Source organism: Acytostelium subglobosum (genome assembly GCF_000787575.1).
Source record: "Acytostelium subglobosum LB1 DNA, scaffold: scaffold2, whole genome shotgun sequence".
NCBI classification, from domain to species: Eukaryota; Evosea; class Eumycetozoa; order Acytosteliales; family Acytosteliaceae; genus Acytostelium; species Acytostelium subglobosum.
The window spans coordinates 867,156-883,725 of NW_012236530.1; the positions used below are offsets into that span (position 1 = coordinate 867,156).

Sequence of the window (16,570 nt, forward strand, 5' to 3'; positions counted from 1 at the left end):
TCATTATCATCATCATCTTTGATTAGATTAAACGGTCATTCAAAGAGACATCAACTTTCTGTAATGGGTGCTAGATATTTGGAGTGACCAATCAATCATTGAGAGATGAACAGATGATCGACGATCATTCAAACATTTTTAGCTAACTATATATAAATATTAATAAACATATTTATTATGTGTTTGATAGATAAGATGATTAGAAGTTGGTGAGATGACCCCAGTTGTCGAGATCCTTGATGATCTGTTCAGCCTTGGCTCGGATTGCAATGTGTGCATCTTGTCCGACGTAGAGGTGTGCGGGTAGTTCACCTTGATGTTCAACGACTTTGATGAACACTTGAGCCAACTTGTCAGGATCACCAACAAGAAATGTATCCAAGTTCTGGGCTGGCACTTCAACTGCCTGGACATACTGATCCTTATATACACTGTTCTGATAGTTGGGCACCTCCAACTTGTTTGGATTCATAAAGTCCGTCTTGAATGTACCTGGATTGATTGCCACAACACGGACACCAAATGGCTTCAACTCAGCGGTCAAGGTCTCAGAGGCCATGTTGAGTGCACTCTTGGTCGTGGTGTAACTTGAGAAGACTGGATAAGGTACCAAGGCAACCATTGACGATACATTGATGATGAATCCACTCTTCTTGGCACGCATCAATGGGGCAACATGTCTGATCACACGGAGTGGTGCAAAGAAGTTGATCTCAAAGTTCTTCTGGATGTCACTGTTGGACAAGTCCTCAATTGTACCAACGGCACCATAACCAGCATTGTTGACTAATACATCGATGGTACCAAACTTGTCAGTGGTGGCAACAATTGATTTAAGGACACTGGCATCACTTGTGAGGTCGACCTCCAAAGGCAAGAAGTTCTCGTTGTCCTCGCCAAACACATCCACAAGGCTCTTTCTTGAACGAGATGTACCCGCAACCTTGGCACCACTTGCCAAGAGTGTTTGAACTAACGATTTACCGATACCATTTGAGCATCCAGTAACATACCAAACTTTTCCAGACATTTTAATATTTGATTGATTGATTAATTGATTAAAAAAGAAAAAAGGATATTGGAATAATATATTATTATTATATTTAAGTTATCTTGTTATTATTTGAATGATTGTATATTGAATGGATGGTCATTTGAGAATGTATTTATAGTTTAGTATGAGTTGTCCATCAAAAATGAGGTGGACCTTATTCCAATTCTTTGTTTTTGGTCAAACTTCCAAAACCACACATCCCCCCACCCCAACGAATGTCCTTGGATTGGAACATGATCTAAGAACATCACTAACCCCCACACTCACACTCAACTAAGATGTTGGAATCAACAATCCAATATCTATATTACATTGTAATAATAACATCACAATGATGAAGGTGACCTTAAGTTTGGAATATGAATGGATCGATCGATTCTTTGTTGACATGATATGGTGGGTCATTCCAATGTATTAAAAGACATAATGTTTGGATTGATGATTACTGAACTTCAATTTCTTAATACTATCTCAAAGGTCTTCTGGTAATTGAATGGGATAATGGCGAAATGGGGAAAGGTTACGGTTGAGTATTTTGAAATACTCAACCAAATGTAAATTTCAGCCTACCATGATCTGGGCAGGAAAGGAGTGTCACGAACGGTTACTAAACAAAGACAATCAAATATCTATATTTGGATAAACAGGTGTCTAAAATCATTCCTTCGCTCTCTCTAACCTATTCATTCATTTTTTTTATTCTAATCGGGATATTTTAAAAAATTGTGTAGAGGGAGGGAATGTTCTCTGTTGACGATATCGTCTCCCGTTTTGGAAGCGAGTTGGGTCTTGAATACCACTCGGTTTCAACTTTGAAAAGAATGCCAAGGCAGCGGCGCAGACCAGTATTTTTGATTCAGACATCGCATCACTAAATCTGCCGCATTATCTCACACCAGCAGTGGAGCAATTTTAGTATTGTGGAAAGATTCACCAAAGCTTGGATCTTGGCCTCGGAAGTCACGGGCGCCACTCTCATGATTTTACAGCCATCACCTGACCACTCAAAACCTACATTGTATGTTGTTGTTTGTTGTTGTTTGTTGTTGTTTGGTGATGCTCATTGACCCTCCAGAGTGGGAATTCAGTTGTTGTTTCATCCATCCATCCACTGACTCGACACATTCCTATCCTGACTTACTGACTGAAACACTGATCTCTCGTGTTGGCAAGTACGAATGATTGAACTAATCAATTGATTGAATCTTGTTGATAAAGATAAGTATTCGTTTTGTTCTATGATGTATTCCATTATATGGGTCATAACTATCGATCAAATATAATATTTTAATTATTATTATTATTGTATACTACATTATAATATATATATTATAATTAGGTCAAAGTCGTTGTAAATGATATACAACGACCTTTTATATTATCATTAGATCACTTAGTATCATCAATATATATCTATAAAGTTCACAAAATGACTGGATGCTCCTAACAGGTCCCTAATGATGATAATGAGTTCAAAAGAGACCTGATAAATAATAAGTATATATCTATTCAATCTATAATAAATCAGTCAATCTATCAATCAATCAATCTATCAATCTATCTATCTATTTTATTATTTATATATATAGCTAATTAATAGTAGAGCTCCTCTTAGGATGATAGAGTTACTCCCAAAGTCTCCTATAAACTTTTAATGAAGTCTCTGCATCACCGGTATGATATATATCCCCTCCATCAACTTCACTCAAACATGTAATCAATCAAAGTAACGAACCTCACTCTAACACTCGCTCACTCAATCAATCAGATGGTCACATTTTCTTTCCAATTATTGGGTCTAGTTGTGGCCATATTGTCTACTTGGTCGTGCCTATTAAAAGTTTATAGCAGACATGCACAGTAACACATCGCAGAACCTCTTCAATCACAAATACTTAGACATATTAGTATATTATAATAATAAACTTATTATTGATTGGTGGATTGATTGATTGATTACAACAGATGTAGCCCCTTGTGGCGATTGAAATCAGCTAGTACAAAGATTGACCAGGTCAACAGCTACTAAAGACTCCATATAATTTGAATGAACAAAGAATATCCTTCCTTTCCTCAGGTCTGGACCTACCTTGATCAATTCTACAATGTATCAGTGACATGGCTGTGTCCCATAATTATTTTTAGTGTTGGCCACCAACGTTGAGATCACCTTGGTGTATTGTTGAAGACACACTAATTCAACCCATGACCCAAGTTCAATTATTTATCTCTAGAGACAGACGATTAACGAGTGTATGAATTCATGTGATCAAACATAGTGTTCAATTTAAAGTGATTGATTGGAGGGTGTCATCATGAGTGGCTGCTGCCTCCACAATCATTCCCTTCATTTTTTCAATCATAACAAATTCACCCCAATTGAATACCTAGATCTTATTCCTTGTATCTCCACTAACGACATTAAATAACTCGAGGTGTCGTCGCATCAAATACACACATGTCTCAACCACAATGTACACTTTACAACTATCGACATCATCAATCAAACAATCAATCATTCAACCATCACACTCACACACACACGCTCATACTCACACAACACATGACATCACTACTCAAACTCATTCACACATACACCAACCCAACCAGACATTCACACTGATCAATCAAATTATAATAGACAATGGAGCTTGCTAGAATGGTCAACAACATATACCCTAGGGGTGTCGTCTATATTGTCGATCAATGATCACAATGGACGCCAACACTACTTCAACAAGCGGGAATTGTAATCTGACAGTGGACATCCATTTGAAATTCCTCGCATGACATTGACGACATGTATCTAATGTAGACAGCAACAGACGGTCTGTTCAATATCAATTGGTACATATATAACCTTTAGTTAGGTAGTAGTAGTAATAGTAGTAATAGTAGTAGTATTTATTTTTTCTATTATATTTATAGTGAAATGGAATCAAGTAGAAGTAGTAGTAGACTAATTTGGATATTATTGTTGGCAACTTTGGTGTTGGCCTCATATGGCGGTGTTGGAAATGCCGAAAGCGATTTGTTTGGCGATACCTTTCTAAATTATGAACTACCTTGCAAGAAGATTCCACCAAGTCCAACAGTACCAGATCATGTGACTAAGGTCAGACCATCAGTATGTATACTCACTCATTCAACATACATTCATTGATTGATTAACATGTATTTTGAAACCAAAAGGATATTAAGGTTGCTATGGGTATTGGAGATAGTTCTTCCGCTGGATTTGTCATGATGTATGAGAAGTTTGGTGACTCCATTAATGAGTTTAGTAAGTATTGAATCATTCTGGTTGGAGTTTGAGGATGATATTAACATGTCTTTGGTTGTTGTACTATATTCTAGGAGGACGATCATTCCCTAATGGAGGTGATCCTGGCGCAGCAACAATTCCAAACTTCCTTAAATCAGTAGGAGCTGTAAGTGGTGCACATTGGATAATTGATTGATTGATTAACACTAACTAACATTCAATACTTTGGTAATAAATGTAGAATGTTGTTGGTGGTGGAAGAGGTTCCAATGTTCCACTGATGTTTCACTATGTTCCAAAGAACATGAGGGCCAATGCTTTCGACTTTAACAAAGCTCAGCTTGCTGCTGCTGCTTCCCAAGGTATTCTGGTTGATGTTCCAGACCTGGTAGAGTAAGTAGAAATATATACAAAACAGATCCTTTGGAAGTAACACTAACATACTTACTTTCATTTGTTAATATAGGTATCTACACTTTCATTTGAACAAGACCGATCCACCAGTTGACAATGAGAAGGATTGGAAACTGTTCACATACTTCATCGGAAGTAATGATGTGTGCCATGTTTGTGATAACAAAGAGACTAGTTTCTCCAATTGGATCGATGGATATTATAGTACATTGGCTTTGATCAAGGAGAAGTTCCCAAGAACTATTGTCAACGTAATGTTGATCAATAACATTGTGAGAAGTATGTATATTCGTTGCTCGTTCATCACCTTATCATAACTAACATTGGATTGTTGTTTGTTATAGCCGAGGAGATATCAGTTGGAAAGAAATGTAATAATCTTAGAAGGTTCTTGGAGTTCTGTACATGTTTGAACAATGAGCAGGGAAGAGCTGCAATGGCCGAGAGGAGAGCAAACATTACCAGAGTGATCAAGGAGAGTGTCACCAAGATCAACAAGTTGAACTCGCCAGAGTTCAGAGTAGTACTCCAACCATTCATGGAGGATTACAAGATCGACCTGGATCACTTGTCACCATTCGATTGGTAAGATATATCACAAACTCATGATGAGTCAATCAATCAATCAATCAATCACGCATTCACTTACATATTCTGTATCAATAGTTTCCATCCCAATCAGAAAGGATCCAAGATATGGTCTCTGGCATTGTGGAACAATATGATGTCTCCACCAAAGCTAAAGAAACACTACATTGAACCAAACATCAAGCCTATATGTCCGACCGAAAACACATACCTTGTATACGACGAATAATAATAATGTTGTTTAGTTTGTCAGTATTAATAAATATATGTGTAACTTATAAGATAATATCATTTATCGACTAATTATTACAATGAATGATGAATTGTGAGGATGAACGAATGAACAATGTGAGGTTATGAAGGCTTCAAAAGCTAAGAATTGCGATGTTGTTGTATCTCAAGACAAAGACACACCCCTCACTTGTTTGATTCATTTCATTCCATTCATTCATTCAAATCATTCTATTCATTCACTTTAACATGTGATTGGAAGTACATGTACATACATATACATACTTATATATATCACTTCACTCACTTGTATATACACATTGACGAATTGACATATTGTAACAAAGTACAACATCTTTAATTTATAACAACATAATGAGGAGGAGTCAACAGCAGCAACAGCAACAGCAGCAACAACAATATAAACAACAAAAGTCATTGTTGAATGTACAGGATGTAGATGATGACTTTGATGACGACGATGATGATAACATTAATAACTCTAATAGTAATCGGAGAATAGATGATAAGTACCGCGATCAAAGGGTGGAGAAAGATAAGAATCTGCCCCGATCAAGGAAATATTGGAACGCTCTGAAGCGTTGGTCATACTTCTTCAAACATCTACTGTTGCATACGTTCAACAACAACCGACGCAACAAGCTCAGCTACCTCCTGGGATTCTCTGCATGCTTCCTGGTGGTATTCGTCGTCTCACTCTGCGTGTCCATCATCTCAAACACGCCGATCGTCTTTCTCAATCTGTCCGAGGTGTCGTCGGGCGAGATGGACATCAAGGTCATGCCTGGTCAATGGTCCATGTCGACAAACCTCAACTACACGCTGATCTCACAGCTGCTCAACGAACCCTCTCAGAGCTACCACGCTCCGCGCCAAGAGGCTACTGCATTCATCCTCTCCGCCGCATCATGTCCCAATGGCAACGTCAACGAACAGAATTGGAAGTACCATGGAAATAACTGCGAGCCCTCCTGCTTTGATACAGTGTGCAGGGGAGCAACGACCGACAAGGCATCGTTGTTTGCCATCGACACGTCACAAGAAAAGAGGATGGGCCTTGGACGTGAGTGGAAGCTGCCCGCCCCAAGTCCTGGTAGCATATACCTTCAAGAGGATCTGGCTAATGCGCTCAACATCAAACAGAACGACTATGTCTATGTAGCCGTCAGTGCACTTGATCTTCTCGAAGCCATCTGGGCCAATGCCAACACCTCCTCAGAGTACCCATACATCTATCTCACCTGCAAGGTCGAGGCAATCTTCTCGTCACCAGGTGGCAAGTTTGGATCGTCCATCAACAATGCCATCATCATGGACTATGCCACTCTGATACCATACACTGTCACACAAATTGATCCAGAGATATCACCATTCAGTAGACAGTAAGTGTATTCAGCCCTGCCCTTGTGATCAATCAACTAACCATAATAATCATTCAGATTGATTAACAACTCAAACTTGTATGAGTATGCAGAGTATGTGATCATCAATCTACCACCATCACGTTTGGAACCATATATCAACTCGAATCAGGATACAATCTTGAAGAACTTGGTTCAGTTCTCATCAAAGGTGTTGTACAAGATCGGCTTCAATGATCTGGATGCAGAGTTGCCAGTGATGAGCGAGCTGTCAAACAATCGCTACGTGTCACTCTTCCTCGGTCTGATCCTCAATGTAATCATATTCATATTGCTGTTCCTCTCGATCTTGCTCATCTACTCACTGCTGATGATCGACGTCGAGACAAGGACATTTGAAATGGGTGTCATGCGAATGATTGGAACGACACGCAGTGGTATCATCCAGCTGATGTTGTGCAAGGCATTCAGTTACAGTTTGCCATCATGGGTGCTCGGTCTCGTGTTGGCCCAGGTGTTTGGCTTTGTCGTGTCGGCCTGGTTCTCCTCGCTGACTGGCGTGCCCATCCCACCCAAGCTCACACCAACCGCCATCCTCCTGGCCACTGGTCTGGGCATCTTGATCCCCGTGGCAGCGGCCATCTTCCCAATCAAGAGTGCTTTGGGTCGCAACCTGCACGACTCACTCGATGTCAAGCACTCCAAGTCCAGCGCCGTTCAGATCTCCATAGAGCGCTCTGAAGACAGCAGCTTCTCATCGTCTGTGGCCATCGTTGGATTCATCTTGGCGGCCTTTGGTTTTGGAATCTACTATATATTCCCCCTGTCATTGCTCTCCTTCAACCTGGCACTTCTGCTCAACATGTTCTTCCTGCTGCTCATTGCCATGCTGCTTGGACTGATCCTGTTGGCACTCAATGTCGAGCATCTGCTCGAGCGACTCATCGTGTTCGCCCTCCTCTTCTGGGAGAAGCGTGCGATACCCCAGATCGTGCTCAAGAACCTCGTTGCACACAAGCTGCGAAACAGGAAGACGGCCATCATGTACGCTATATCACTGGCATTCATCATCTTTGTCAACGTCTCCTACTCGACACAGCAGGCATCGATGAACTACAAGATCCAGCAGAGTTACGGATCATACTTGCGAGTGGACATGGGACGTGTGCGCATATCCACCAGCATGATGATGGACATCGATCAAGAGCTCACATCCAATCCCCTCATTCATTCATTTGGCTACATCTCCATGCCCATGTCATCAATCTCGCCAACATGGCAGGCAACACAGATATCCAACATTGGACGTATCTATTCCGACAACAACAACCTATACTCAGCATCGCCCGCCATCTTTGCCACTGCCATCCAGGGCTTCCTCAAGGTGTCGTCGCTGGCCAGCGACCCCGACTATCGCATGGACACTGGCATTTACAATGGTGTCTCGGAGCAGATCTACTCGGAGCAGAGCTCCAACAAGATAATCATTGGTTCGCTATATCAGAGCAACATTGGCGCGTCGCTATCGTCCAAGATACTGCTCAAGATCAACATCCAGGATTGGAACAACCATCTCAACTCGACTGGTTACCTCGTCGAGCCGATGGCCTTCCTGGACACGGCGCCCGCCTTCCGATTCTCCAAATTCCCCTCGGTCACCGGCCAGGATGCAATCATCTCAATACCAAGCTACATTGAGTATGCTGGAGATCTCTACGACTCTGTCCGTGAGCTGCCCATCAAGTCCATCATTCTAAACTACGACACTGCGCACACCAACCTGCTCAAGGAACAGCTCAAGAATATGTTTGACGGCATGGGCATCAGCGTGGACATCAGGGACTATGCTGACAAGGTGGCGCCATTCGAGACGGCCTCCACCATCATTCAATATTTCTTCAGCTTCACGACGGTCATTGCCATGATGATCTCATTCTTCAGTTTGATGTCATCGATGTTCACCAACATCCTGGAGCAGAGCAAGGAGATTGGAGTGCTACGCGCAATTGGTATCCCGCGTCCTTGGATGGTGCGAATCTACATCTACGAATCGTTCGTGTTGGTGTTCTCCTCGTCACTACTAGGCGTGTGCATTGGAAGTATTGTTGGATGGACGATGATCTTGCAAAGAGTACTGTTCACGCAACTGCCCATCCCATTCGTATTCCCATGGGTACTGCTCATTGTGATCTTCATCTGTTCGATACTATTCTCCTTTATCTCAGCATTTGGTCCAATTCGCAAGGTACTCAACCAACAAGTTGTCAGCATCATGAGGATCGTAACATAATACATTCAATCATTCATTTATATAATTGTAATCAAATCCAGATTTTTCCAGATTTGGAAGTGATCGCATGATTGAAAATTCGCCAAGTTGTCAATGATTGACAACTGGAAACACATACCATGAAGATGTTGTTGGTTACCATAACAGTTGACAATGTATTCTATTTGATCACTAATAAGTGATTGTATTACTTATGATTGATCGGGGGAAGCAGGTGCACAGAGGCAATAGTTATCATTAACAACCAAACAAAACAAACCAAACCAATATGATGATGAGCATACAAACCGTTAATCGCAAACGTCCGCCGGATTGAGGATGCTCTACGCTAACACCGTAGACATTCGCACACATCGATAAGATCATTACAAACGTAGTGTCTTTGAATTATATACAAAACTCCTGGATCACTCTCGAATGAGTATCCAACAAACAATCCACCGGACGTTGCGCAACCACCTCTCCTCCAAACCCTTTTATCTCTATTCAATGACATAACTCAAGACCTTTGACTTCATTGTTCCAACAATAAGTGATCGATAAGTTCGACCTTCCCGATAAGGTAATTTGGGGGTGGATGTCAAAACAACCCTTTTACCTTTTATCTCTATCATCTAATACCTTATTGACCCGACGATTCTCTCAATGACTCCTGGTACGATGTTCAATTCGACTTGAAGTCGAGACCACCCCCTTGCATTTTTCTTGAAAGTGTCCAGAAACGAGACTTTCGCTAGTTCATCCTTGTCTTTGTCCTTGAGTCATTGGTACAAACACACACATAATACCAGAAGACAACATGACCTCACTAATGATGATGAGGTCATTCATCAAGTTACCATCCCTACGAACATATAGTTCAAATACACTCAATCTCAATCCAAGATCATATAGTAGTGCCACAATGTCAACATCAACAACAACTACATCACCAACTTCATCAACTACATCATTCAATCTAACACGACAATGGTTCAATATTGATTCATTGTCTACATATTCACAGTTGCGACAGGTAGTCAATAAAGCAATCAATCAATCACAGTTTGGTGGCGATGACAATGTTACAAAGACATACCAACCAATGTTCACGGCAGTGTCTGTGCCAAAGATACCCGGCGACTACTCAATAAGCAACACATTCCAACTCTCTCGAATGTTGAAACAGGACAACAACAAGGTGGTCGCCGATCTGGCAGCAATGTTGCGTAAAGACGTCGCTGAGAGCAAGGCGCAGGGCCGACTGCACATGCTTTCTGAGCGCGTCGAGACCGAGAAGGGTTTTGTCAACATCACTTTGTCGCATCAATATCTCGAAGCCTGTCTCAGGCTGTGGTGCAGCGATGATAGTGCCACAACCAAACAACCATTCGCATTGGAAGACATTCCCACCGTTGTAAAGGATGTGCTGGTGGACTTTGCCTCACCAAACATGTCAAAGGAGTTGCACGTTGGCCATCTTCGATCGATTGCGTTGGGCGAGTCTGTGTGCAGGATACTCGAGTACCGCGGACACAATGTCGAGCGCATCAGTCATGCTGGCGACTTTGGAACACCAATGGGCATGGTCATCTTGCACGCATTGGAGCAACGCGCACCATTCCTTCAACACATCTGGGACAAGCAATGTCCTCACAAGACCATGCAATCACTGCCCACACCAAAAGAGCTGAGCGCATTGTACACTGGCGCCAAGAACAGGACAAAGAAGGATGCAGAGTTCCTCAAGCAGACTCAGCTGACTGCGGCTGAGCTACAGAAAGGTCCCCCCACTCCAGAGGGTGGCGGGTCAAACCCCGACATCTACCAAGCATGGTTGGACATCTGCGAGGCCAGCAGGGCCGGCTTCAACGAAATTTACAAACTACTCAATGTTAAAGTCAATGAGCGAGGCGAATCATATTATCGCGAGTGGCTGGAAGATGTCATTGGCGAGCTGGACAAGAAGGGACTGGTCACCATTTCCGATGGCGCACATTGTATCTTCCTCCCTGGCCAAAAGGTGCCAGTGATCATCAAGAAGAGTGATGGCGCATATCTCTACGCAACGACAGATCTTGCGGCGATCAAACGTCGTCTGCTGGTCGACCCCAAGCAATGGATCATTGTCATCACGGACGACTCGCAAAAGGGTCACTTCCAACAGGTGTTTGAGATTGCCAGGATGGCTGGCTGGCTGACCGATCAGCAACAACAACAGCAACGAGTAGATCATCTGGCGTTTGGACTGGTGCGTGGAGAGAACGGCCACAAGCTGAGCTCGCGAGATGGTGACACCCTGGCTCTGTCAGAGCTCCTGGACGAGGCAGTGGAGCGAGCCAAGCAGGCAACGATCACCTCACGCTCACTAACACGTGCCGAGAAGCTGGACACAGGACACACGGCACAGCAGGTGGAGGGGGGCGAGCGCGTGGAGGACCGCTTCGAACAAGAGCAATCCAACTCACTGGATCACTATCGACGCATTGGACTTGGTGCCATCAAGTACTTTGACCTTTCACAACGTACCAATACCTACGTATTCTCATTCGACAAGATGCTCTCATTCAAAGGCAACACCTCAATCTACGTCCTCTACTGCTACACCAGGATATCAACATTGATGAAGCGTTGTCAGTTTGATATCACAACAGTGGACATCAAGTAAGTTGAACGGCCGTCGTCTCATATATCATGATCCCTCACTCACTCATTCACTCATTCAATCAACCAATCATTATGTAGTTCTGTTGAGTTTGGAGAGTTCACAGAGAAGGAGAGGAAGATTGTATTGATGATATCAAAGTTCCCAGATACTATTCGAACGTTGGAGAGTACTTTGAAGCCTGGCGTGTTGTGTGACTACCTCTGGGACATATCAGATTGTTTCCATCACTTTTACGAGAGTGATAGGATAATAGGATCAGATCGAATGGTTCAACGATTGTTAATATGTCATGCTATCCAACGTGTTATCAAGACAGGTTTCCAACTACTTGGTATTGATACTGTTGATCGTCTGTAGTTACACTTACTACACCTATTAAACTTTTGCAAGGAATTTGGATCATTATCAATCATATTATGGGAGGATTCATTTTGAATCTCACTCAAGATTGTTGTTGAAAGTGAGTTTTGAAGATTGTTGTTGTTCTTGCATTATTGAGTTGCACAAAGACCAAACTTGGATGTGTAAGAGACGACAACGTGCTATCATCCTGTCATTGTTATAAATACTTAAGTTATAAATATACGTATATATATATATATTATATATACAAAGTTAGAGTATTACAGGAATCAGATTATTGATTGATTGATAGATTGATTGATTGAGGAGATTGAAGATCCTGATAAGATAAGATTAGATTGACAGATAGATAGATAGGTAGACAATAGAATGTATACTTCGATTGTCAAGGCTGTTAGGAAGACAATATCAGCAGAGAAGAATAGGTATGAGTGATTGAACTGAATGACTACAGCATCACCAGCATCAGCTACACACACAGTCACTGACAGTAACATCAAACATGTTCAATAGATTCGAAGATGAGACATATGATTTGGACCTGACTTATATATGTGAGAGAGTAATTGGTATGTTATACTGATGTATAAGATTGTGATTGATTGATTTCCAACTGACACTCTATACTTGAAACAGCAATGTCATTCCCTGCAGAGGGTGTCGAGAGTGCATTCAGGAACTCGATACACGATGTTGCTCAGATGTTCAATCAGCGACATGAGAATCACTATAGGATATTCAATCTAAGTGAGAGGAAGTATGATTACGGTCTCTTCAATGGCAATGTATGTTTGAGTGATCGGTCTGATCCCAACCCAATACTCATTCACCATCATTCTCAAACAACTAGGTCATGGATTGGTGTGGATTCCCAGATCATCATGCTCCACCTTTGGCTCTGATGTTCAAGACTGTGATCTCAATATACAATTACCTTCAACAAGATCCACTCAATGTAGCCATCGTCCATTGTCTGGCGGGAAAGGGTAGGACTGGCACGATAATATCATGTCTGTTACTCTACGCTGGTTTGTTTGACAATGCCGAGGATGCCATGCGTTACTTTGCCGTCAAGAGATCATCAAACAACTATGGTATCACTGGTCCCAGCCAGATCAGATACACTCAATACTTCTCCGACATCTATCTTGGCAATCAAATGCCCGACCAAGATTCCCTCACTCTCAAGACCATCACTATGCACTCAATTCCAAAGGTATATCCATTCGACCATGTGATCGAACATGTCAACATTGACTCACACTCAATCTTTCAATCAATCAACAGTTCTCACTTGGACCTCTTAAGAATGGAGTGTGTCCAGTGCTCAATATATACTCTGCTACGACTAGGATTCGACTGTTCTCATCGGCACCGATGGAGGGCGACACGAGTGAGACGAGGACTTATGCCGCAGGCCCAGCCACTCTGATGTTCGAGGTGGGCATCGTGGTGCGTGGAGACTTGCTGATTGTATTCTCGCACATCACTCCATTCTATCGCACCGAGCAGATCGCTCGGTTCAACTTCCACACGGGCATGTTCTCGCGACCCCGTCTTGTACTATACAAATCACAGTTGGATGGCGCCGACGGCGACAAGCGCTTTGCCAATGACTTTCATATCACCGTTGACTTTGACACGCCCAACAAACCCTTGACAGAGGCGCAGTCACTATTGTATCAAAAGGAAATCAAGAAGGAGCTCAAATGGATCAATCACGAGAAGAAGAAGTCGACGCCACGCAACGGGTCCATCCTCTTCTATCCCAAGAACAACTCAGAGAAGATCAAGCAGGCCAAGGACATTGCGTCACGACAGGGCTCAAGCGGCGTGCACAGTGGGTTCTTGATCAAGAAGGGACACAACTTCAAGAACTGGCGACGCAGATGGTTCGTGCTCAAGGATGGCCAGCTGGCATACTACAAGTCGCCCAAGGACACAGTGCCCGCTGGCGCCATCCCTATCGCAGAGATTGAGTATGTGGTCGTGTGCGATGACAGCTTGGCCAAGGAGGGCTACTCCTTTGCCTTCCAGGTGGTCACGTCCAAGTCGATCAACTACATCATTGCCGCGGACAATGAGCGCGACCTTGAGGACTGGGTGGACTGTCTCAACAGCGCCAAGCGAATGGCCAAAGAGGCCGGCCGTCTATTCATCGAGATATTGGACGTCAAGTACTCAATCAAGGACGATGTGATTGATTTGCAATCGAGCTCATTGCAAAAGGTCATACCCATTGGCGACAGGTCAGACGTCGACCTCATCACCTACCTCACACTGACAATGGGCAAGAAGCGCGACGTCACAACATACGAGTCGGCCAAGTTCAATCCACATTTTCAATATGCTGGTGACTTCATCGTCTATGACCAACCATATGATCTCCACATTGGGTTGTGGTTCCGATCGTCAATGCTCGAGGTACCTGACACCCTGGTCGCAGAGTTGTACATACCATATGCACAGCTACGCGAACAATCCTTCAGGACTGAGTACCGCAAGTTCAATCGTATCTACACACAGTTCATCACCAATCTCGAGTTGAAGATTGGCATGGCATTCAGAGCGACAGAGGACTTGAACCTTGTGTAAGTATCCAGTATGTTTGTTGGTTTGGTCACATCAGCTTTCTAACATTGTTTGTCTTGTAGAGAGTCACCAGGAAGCGGTCACAGTATTCCAATGGACAACCTTTCAAATACGCGCAAGCTTAGCAATGGAGCCAGCTCCTCAAGCCCACCTGGCAAGCTGTTCTTTAGCCACTCGATGAGCTCCCTTGACATCTCGAATGGATCATCACATACCCAAACACAGACCCAAACACAGACCCAGACACAGACCCAGATACAAACACAGACACAGACACAACATATAGATACGACAGATAGACATACAGAGACAGAGACAATGGTACAGATGATACAACATGGATCACCATTACGTGAACCTCTACCAATGCTAGATTCAACAGAGAACTTATTTATTGAGAATATCCAGAGTCAGCTGAATGATGTTAGTGACGAAATGGATGCCAACGAACTGATGCATGAATTCGAGAGAGACTGTGTCACTACTGACTAGTAGTCGAGAGAGAGAGAAGACTACACGTTGTAACCATCATCATATTGTCTGTTGTCAATAAAGTCAAACTTGGTCGTGTTCAACAACCCCACACACTTCTTGAAAGGACGACACGTGGGGTAGACCTTAATGAGCTACTTCCCAACTTCAAGATTCATTTGACATCATTATCATATCTAATCATCATAATATACATACATAGAATAGAATAGGGATAGGGATGGATACATTAGAGAAATACGTACCAGCCGTTGTGTTGAAATCATGTGAACAGGCTTATAATCACATCGATCGCATACTAGCACCTTATAACTTGCCAATCCCGACAGAGTTTGTTGTACTGGCATTGGTTGGATTGTTGTCTGCCATTATTATATCGGCGATATTCGGAGGAAGCAGTGATAGTCGTGGTAGCAGTGGATCATCAACATCATCCTCGAGCAGCAGTGCAGGCGGCAAGAAGAAAGGAAACTCACTTGTCCTTCTCGGTCTCTGTGACTCTGGCAAGACAACACTCTTCCTCAAGTTGATCCAGAAGTCACTTACATCATACTCTTCAATCTCAGTCAACAAAGGAAACTTCAATGTAAGCTACATCACATCAGGCCTTGTGTTGAGGACCAACCTCATACTCATACTCACACTGACTCGATTACAGAACGCAGGCAAGAAGCTACCCATTATCGATATACCAGGTCATGCAAAGATGAGACCTACACTTCCACAATACCTCTCACAGGCATCATCCATTATCTATCTGATTGATAGCACAACATTCTTTGATCAATCAATCGAGGAGGCTCAGTACGTATCATCCTCAGCCCAGCGAGTGACCAATGAATGCATTGACACTGACACCATTCATTAGGAACCTTTACGACATTCTGGTGGACCCAAGCGTCTACGAGAGAAGAGTACCAATCTTGATATTCTGTAACAAGACAGATTTGACAACTATTGGAGAGTCAGATGTACAGTCTATTCTGGAGAGAGAGTTGGATGAGCTGCGAAAGACTAGAGGATCAGCCCCATCAATGGCAGGCAATGAGGATGCTGGTGTCGAAAGAGAGATCTACCTTGGCAATGAAGGCACTTCATTCCAGTTTGATCATCTGCCCAACGAAGTCACCTTTGCCCAGGGTTCAGTCAAGTCAGAGGAGACTGAGGCACCAGAGCCAATCATGTCATTCATCCAGCCAAGATAAGAGCAATCTAGTACAAAGTAAAGAAGATAGAAGTAGTTGTGTGTTTT

At 42.8% G+C, this 16,570-nt stretch overlaps 6 protein-coding genes across 6 annotated transcripts; 5 read left to right on the plus strand and 1 right to left on the minus strand.

Moving 5' to 3' along the window:
• Positions 1-205: 205 nt before the first annotated feature.
• Positions 206-1,048, minus strand: SAMD00019534_011200 (hypothetical protein; the record flags this gene model as incomplete). Its single annotated transcript, XM_012903087.1, has 1 exon — positions 206-1,048. A coding segment is annotated over one exon (843 nt), but the record flags the coding sequence as incomplete, so codon positions are not given.
• A 2,938-nt stretch (positions 1,049-3,986) lies between these two features.
• Positions 3,987-5,550, plus strand: SAMD00019534_011210 (hypothetical protein; the record flags this gene model as incomplete). The annotated part of the gene is made up of 7 exons (XM_012903088.1): positions 3,987-4,181; positions 4,247-4,337; positions 4,412-4,485; positions 4,561-4,712; positions 4,786-5,012; positions 5,078-5,318; positions 5,400-5,550. The coding sequence occupies 7 exons, from the start codon at positions 3,987-3,989 to the stop codon at positions 5,548-5,550; spliced, it is 1,131 nt and encodes a 376-aa protein (XP_012758542.1).
• A 377-nt stretch (positions 5,551-5,927) lies between these two features.
• SAMD00019534_011220 (hypothetical protein) lies at positions 5,928-9,224 on the plus strand (the record flags this gene model as incomplete). The annotated part of the gene is made up of 2 exons (XM_012903089.1): positions 5,928-6,955; positions 7,013-9,224. 2 exons carry the CDS (start codon positions 5,928-5,930, stop codon positions 9,222-9,224), a joined length of 3,240 nt encoding a protein of 1,079 aa, XP_012758543.1.
• A 1,084-nt stretch (positions 9,225-10,308) lies between these two features.
• On the plus strand, positions 10,309-12,228 carry SAMD00019534_011230 (hypothetical protein; the record flags this gene model as incomplete). The annotated part of the gene is made up of 2 exons (XM_012903090.1): positions 10,309-11,867; positions 11,949-12,228. 2 exons carry the CDS (start codon positions 10,309-10,311, stop codon positions 12,226-12,228), a joined length of 1,839 nt encoding a protein of 612 aa, XP_012758544.1.
• A 375-nt stretch (positions 12,229-12,603) lies between these two features.
• On the plus strand, positions 12,604-15,318 carry SAMD00019534_011240 (hypothetical protein; the record flags this gene model as incomplete). The annotated part of the gene is made up of 6 exons (XM_012903091.1): positions 12,604-12,659; positions 12,748-12,803; positions 12,871-13,019; positions 13,085-13,450; positions 13,522-14,825; positions 14,889-15,318. The coding sequence occupies 6 exons, from the start codon at positions 12,604-12,606 to the stop codon at positions 15,316-15,318; spliced, it is 2,361 nt and encodes a 786-aa protein (XP_012758545.1).
• A 220-nt stretch (positions 15,319-15,538) lies between these two features.
• On the plus strand, positions 15,539-16,523 carry SAMD00019534_011250 (hypothetical protein; the record flags this gene model as incomplete). The annotated part of the gene is made up of 3 exons (XM_012903092.1): positions 15,539-15,904; positions 15,977-16,122; positions 16,187-16,523. The coding sequence occupies 3 exons, from the start codon at positions 15,539-15,541 to the stop codon at positions 16,521-16,523; spliced, it is 849 nt and encodes a 282-aa protein (XP_012758546.1).
• Between the last annotated feature and the right edge of the window lie 47 nt (positions 16,524-16,570).